This window comes from Tupaia chinensis, unplaced genomic scaffold (genome assembly GCF_000334495.1).
Source record: "Tupaia chinensis unplaced genomic scaffold, TupChi_1.0 Scaffold139767_1, whole genome shotgun sequence".
Lineage (NCBI taxonomy): Eukaryota > Metazoa > Chordata > Mammalia > Scandentia > Tupaiidae > Tupaia > Tupaia belangeri.
The window spans coordinates 3,056,134-3,062,465 of record NW_006199647.1 but is presented as its reverse complement, the minus strand read 5'-3'; the positions used below and the strand labels follow the sequence as shown (position 1 = coordinate 3,062,465).

General features: G+C 55.3%; 1 protein-coding gene across 9 annotated transcripts in view; it reads right to left on the bottom strand.

Moving 5' to 3' along the window:
* Nucleotides 1–5,592, bottom strand: part of ANK2 (ankyrin 2) — a 333,322-nt gene extending 327,730 nt beyond the window's left edge. For all 9 annotated transcript variants that reach the window (XM_027765833.1, XM_027765842.1, XM_027765857.1 and 6 more), the window contains exon 1: nt 5,566–5,592. In XM_027765833.1, coding sequence (XP_027621634.1) covers nt 5,566–5,586 — 21 coding nt within the window. In that variant the 5' untranslated portion in view covers nt 5,587–5,592. The remainder of the gene's footprint in view (nt 1–5,565) is intronic.
* Nucleotides 5,593–6,332: the final 740 nt, after the last annotated feature.

The window sequence follows — 6,332 nt, the reverse complement described above, 5'->3', positions numbered from 1 at the left end:
GACTACCCTTCCCAGAGGTCCCGCTAGTAGGTAAAGGTATGGACAAAATGACTCAGTTGGGGCCACTGATGGACAACAACGGGTGCCGGGTCCCACTGCCCAGTTTGTGTCACCGGCCAGTTAGAAAAGCGCACTGGGCGTGTACATGTGGGCCCAAACTCCAGAGGAAACAGAGGTGAAGGAAGTACCGCGTGGCCATCCCCGGGCTGATTCTCACTCCCTCTCTCTCGCCGGCGAGCACACGTGTTCTGCAGTCCTGTGCTCCTGGGCGCCAAGGTGCCTCTCGTGTACTGGGATACTCGTCAGCCGTGTTCATTATTAATCATCGCCCGTACTCTCATCACAAACGAGTAAATGTTTTCATTCTTAAAAATCCCTAATTAGTGCATCGTTTGGGTTCCCCAAGTTAAAGGAAACCATCTGACCAGTCACTTCCTCCATTTATTAGGATGTGAGAATACTCGTGGTGGTCTGTGGGCGAGCTCGCGGTGAGCAGACAGACCAGAGGACAGTGCAACGGTCACGACGCCGTCCTCGTCACCGAGAGCCAGGCCGGCACTCTGTCCTCGTCACCGAGAGCCGGGCCGGCACACCGTCTTCATGACCAAGAGCAAGGTCAGCACTCCGTCCTCGTCACTCAGAGCCTGGCAGGTGTGCCATCCTCGTCACTCAGAGCCCAGCAGATACGCCGTCCTCATCACCGAGAGCCGGGCCGGCACTCTGTCCTCATCACCAAGAGCCAGGCCGGCACTCTGTCCTCGTCACCGAGAGCCGGGCCGGCACACTGTCTTCATGACCGAGAGCAAGGTCAGCACTCTGTCCTCGTCACTCAGAGCCTGGCAGTCACGCTGTCCTCGTCACTCAGAGCCCAGCAGGTACTCCGTCCTCGTCACTGAGAGCTGGCCATGATGAAGAGGGAGAGTCCAGGTCCTCCCAGAACAGGAAGCCCATGGCCTATCCAGCTGGGGGGAAGGACCAGCTGACCGTGTGCGGATGGCCTTACAGCAGGTCCTGCCGGGCAGTCGTGCCTAGACATCAGTCTTAGATGGAGGGACTGAGGCGTCCTGGGCAACAGGCCTCGGGCTTCTCTAATCACAGGCCACCAGAACCCAGCCCAGCGGGCCAGCCGGGAGCCACCTAGTCGCACCAGATAGACGGGGTCTGCACCCACGCCACTCCTGAACGGACGGGCAGAGGGCCAGCCAGCGGGGTTTCACCGCGACCACCCCCCAGTGGCCAGCACATACACAGAGCAAGGTCACGGGAAGCAGACACGCCCAGGCTGCTCTACCACTGCGGCTCAACCATCAGGGCCCTGGCCTTGCCGTCTGGTGCAGAGGACAGCACGCTGAAGGTGGGCCATTCTCCCAGCTGCCTGCTGCCACATGCCGCTGAGACAGAGCCCCAACCGAGGACTTCGTCCAAAGATGTCCGCACCCCACCTGGCCACAGCCAACTCGGCAGAGAAGAGGGATGGCACCAACACGTCCCCCACAACCCTGCAATGGAGACTGCCCCGAGGCTGCCTCCGTGGCTGGGAGGGGGAGAACGCAGGGAGAGTGCCCCAGAGCTCGCAGGCAGGCTGACGGCGTGAGCACGGCCATCTAGGAGAGTCGGTGCCTGCAGGCGCCCGGCCTGGCTGAAACTCGTCCTCAGAGTTGCTCGTTACGAGACTCAGCTCTGCCATGCCCCTGATCACAGCGGTCAGAGAAAGAAGCAGAAAGACTCGGGGCTGAAAAGCAGGGTGCAGGAGAATAAGAGACGGACAGCCCCAGGGCTCGCCGTGGGAGCTAGAAACGCAGCCAGGCCACCTGGTCTGTGACGTGCTGATAAACTTCAGGTTCCAGTTGGTCTTAAAGCCCCCAAACAGTGATAAGGAATGGATGGATAAAATAATTTTCTTGGGGCCAGCAGGTGTTATAGCAGTTACACTGCCGGACTCCCATGTGGCCGACAGCAGTTCAAGTCCTGGACTGGTGGCTTGAAACTCACGTCAGGTGTGTGTGCATGTGTGTCCAAAATCCCAAGAGGTGAATGGCGGAGAAGGGACCACGGCGTGGTCACCCCAGGGGTGATTTCTCACTGTCTCTCTCTCCAGGAAGCACGTATGCCAGAAGGCAAAAACCTCTACCCAAAAAAGACACTTTTAATAATTTTCTTAATTTTATTTTTATAAAGAAGAGGGGCTACAAAGAGGTAAGCAAGTCAACATAGGTTTGCAGTTTGGCAGGAACGCCATTACCAGGGGTTGCCAGCATCTGGCCCGTGCATGCTCCCACACACGGTCCACGTCCACCTGCTCACTCCCTCCATCTTTTAGTCCCAGAAATATTTCAGAAGAGCTCTTATGTAACTGATGTACATTTTAAATCATTTTCTCCTAGGAGTCAGCGCCCACTAGTAGACCCTCTGGGCTCAGATCCGACTCTCCGACTACCAGCTGGGTGTGCCCTGGAACCAGATCCGGAATTAAGTCATCGTATGCACTCGTGGCATCGCTGTGCCCACTGCAGTGGCCAAAGCGGCCACCTGGTGTCATGGGGGCGGTGGCAGCTGGGTTCAGCATGGCCAGTGCGGAAGTTTGAGTTCTAGGCCCCGCAGCCCTGGGCGACATGAGTGCCCAAGATCCCAAAGGGAGAATCAGAAGGGGCTGTGGCGTGGCCAGCGCCCGGCAAGGGCTTTCTCACTTTCTCCCTCTCTCCCAGTCTGCCGCCCCGTCCCCTGCAAGCGCACATGCCCTCTGCAAAGTAAGAGAACCAAGGTGACAACAGGGCTGTAGGTGGCTGGCCACAGCGCCCCTGCTGGCCGCCTCCCCACTCAGCAAGCTCGGAGCCAGCGTGGCCTCTTCTAACCGCTCCGGCCCCTCCTGTGCCAGGCAGTCCCGCCCTAGGGCAAGACCAGCCATCCGCCTGCTACATGGTCTGTCTTCCTTGGGAGGCAGCAGCAGAGGAGGGGCCTCCCATGTAGACTCTGCCGTCCAGACCAGCAGAGGGAGCAGAGGCCAGCCTGGCTCAATGGCCACCGGACGGGGCGCCTGGTGGAGCTGAGGCTCTCGCGGCAACCTCAGCCCCAGGAGGTGCGGCCCTCCTCTCCTGGAGGGACAGCTCGCTCACGCTGAGCAGCTGAGCACTTTACGTATTGGGGAGGCTCCATGTGCACCTCCGGAGTGCCAGGCCAGGTGCTGTCTCCGGGACGTGTGAAACTGGGGAGGAGGCCCGCCCCGACTTCCTGACAGATTCTATTTTCAAACCAGGAACACAAGAACAGGGCAGTCCCCGCACCAGAAGACCTGCGTGGTCTTGAGCCTGGTGCCAAGTAACCCCAGCAGTCCCCAGGGGCTTTCCGGGTCTCTCCTTGAACAGGCTCGCGACTGCTGTCCCCCAGAGCCTTTCTGCTCTGGCTGGTGTGGCACCTCTGCCTAAGTCTACGTCCAGAGGACGCTCGCCAGAGCCAGTGACACCAGCGGAGGGACAGAAATCTCTTCTGTCATGGTAAACAGGATGGAAGTTTTGGGTTAAAAAAGTAGTCTTGGGTTAAGATCAAAATGTGTCCTCAAATTTGGCCATGAAAACGGCGTCATCGGGAGACGGTCACCAATGCTTTGGGCAGGGCGGGGGGAGGGGGGTGAATGCTCTCGCACATCCCTGAAGGGGGATCACGCCTGCTGGTCGTCAGAGCTCACACCCAGGTGCGAGGAGGTGGTGGCACCGCACCCCGCACCCCTCACCAACACCCACAGGAAGGCCTGGGGTAACTCCCCCTTCCCCACAGCCCTGCCTCCTCCCTCACGTTCTTACAAGGCACCAGCCACGTCCTTCTCAGAGCAGCAGAAAAGCTGGTGCTGACAGTCCCTCTCCGTCCCCTCCGACTCCCAATTGCGCCCTGCGTGCACACAGCCTGCTGGGACTCCCTGCCATGCCGGAGCACGCACCTCCCAGCAGCGACGGCCACTCCTGACCACAACCTGCCTCCTCCCTCTCTCCTTCTCAGAGACGCAGTCCTCTCTCCCCTCCCACGTCCTGCTGACACTGTCCAGCTGCCTGCGCCTGCACTGCCCCCACGGGGCTGGGGGTGTTCAGAGAGCCACAGCACCCTCGCTCTGACCCAGGCCTCTCCCTGCACACACCTGGCAGAGACGGCCCCGGCCCACAGCACAAGGCCCCCAAGGCGGGAACCCGGCTGGGTTCACAGAGCCTCTGTCTCCCCTGACCTGGCAGCGACACTGACACCCTCCAAGGTGTCACTCCCCTCTCCCGGGAACTGTGGGTCTGGTCTCTGCCATGCCGAGATCCCCACAGAGGTCGCTCCTTTGCTCCCACAGCCTCAGGGGCCGCAGCGGACCCCTCCTCGGCCCTTGGAGGTGCCAGCTCCCAGCCAGTTGGCATCCCCACACCAAGCGCACTGTGTCGCGGCGTGCTAACATGGTCACATCAGCTCTGTGGGACACACGCAGCACCCGCCCTCCCAGAACAGCCCAGCTGACCGGGACTCCGCCCAAGTGTCTACCCCTCACGGGACACTCAGCACAGCCGCGGAGCACGGGAGATGGCACTGCCCCGGCGGCACGTCTGGGAGTGTGACCCATCAGAGCCACGTTAGCCCCCAGCTTCTCCACACTGCTCCCCCAGGAAGCCCCTCAAGGGTACCTGACGGGAAGTTTTGAGGCCTTGAGGCAATTTCTAAGCAAATTAGCGACTCTTTGAAAATTGTCATTTTTTATAAGAAAGCAGGGTTAATATCTCTTGGTTTTCGGCTGTGTCTTCTGTTGTTGGATTTCTCTATTAACTCCAAGAAGAGCTAGCACGATCCACTGCACAGAACGCCACTGGCCTTCCGTGACGGCCCAGGGATGGTCCCCGCTGCCCGTCCGAGCCCACGGTGGGACTCTGCACCTGGTGTGACACGTCCACACTTTAAAGGCCTCTTCTGGGTAAGCAAGAGATTTGTCTAGACAAGATTCATGTCTTAAAAAAAGAATAAAAAACAAAGACTTCCCGATCCACACGTGTGACCCCCGCAGGGCAGGGTTTTGTTCTGCTATTTCTCTATGCTATCTCATCTTCTCCCCTCCTTCCCTTGTATTTAAAGTTTTTAATACGTACAAATCTGGGGCATTTTCTGCACGAATGCAATCTATCTGAACTATCCAGATTAAACCAATTTGACAATCTTAAAGAAATCAATTTTACATGTAATTCTGAATATTTCACAGAACATGAAGCATAGCTCTTAAAAAACAGATGACTTCTATAAACAAATTCCATTGAGTTTATTTTGCCTACCATGTTCAAATTTCTTTCCCCATCTTTCTTTTTCACCAATGAATATCTTGACAGAAAGATGCCTAATTTACTTATTTTTCATTCCCAAATATACTGATAGTAATTGCCAAAGACTTCAGAATGAAAAGTCTTATCATATATTACATCCGCATCATTGAAAAACATTTTGATACTACTATGTCTTTAAATCTGTTCTCACAAAACTGCTTATTCCGAAGCACTTAGTTACATTCTACTTTGTCTCGGGGAGTCCTTTAAAGTGACGCCGAAATACCCAGGGTACCTTTTGCAGCATGGTGGTCATTTGGAATACGGGTCCTCACGTGCCTGGTCAGGAACTTACCTGAAAGAGAGAGAGACAGTAGAAGCTGGAAATCATTCTATTTATCATTAAAGAGTGTCTAATATTTTAACTAAAAATAAGTTTGTAGATCCTGGTAGAGTTCTTAAAACAAAAAAAAAACCTCATCCTATCACTATGCAAAGTAGCAAAACAGAAACTATTTAAATATTTCAAGAGTCAGAAAAACAGGCAAAGCAGCGTGAGAGATGGGAGCACGTGAGAGGGTAAGTCTGGGGACAGAGGAATGTGAGCCCAGTCAGAGAATCTGTAACTGTGGGCAAGACAAGACTCCTGTGTTCACACGTGAGAATTCTTTATTAGTTCAGTTTAGTAACCCAGACATTTACCCAGTACATCTGGTTAACATTCAGTCAGTTCCATACGAGAGTTCACATAACCTATATTAAATTTCTATTTTTAGAACAGTATAAGAACATGGGACCAGCACATGGCATAATGGTTACGTTGCTGGACTCCCATGCAGTTAACTGCAGTTCAAGTCCCGGATCCGGTGGCTTAAAACTCACGCTGGGCACGTGTGCATGCGTGCCCCAAATCCAGAGAGAATAGAGGAGAAAGGACTGCGGCGTGGCCATTCCCCCTAGGGGGTGATTTCTCGCTTTCTGTCTCTCTCTATCTCTGTGTCTCCAGTGAGCACATGTGCCCTAGCAAAAATCTCTCTGAAAGAAAATTGTAAGAAAAGAATT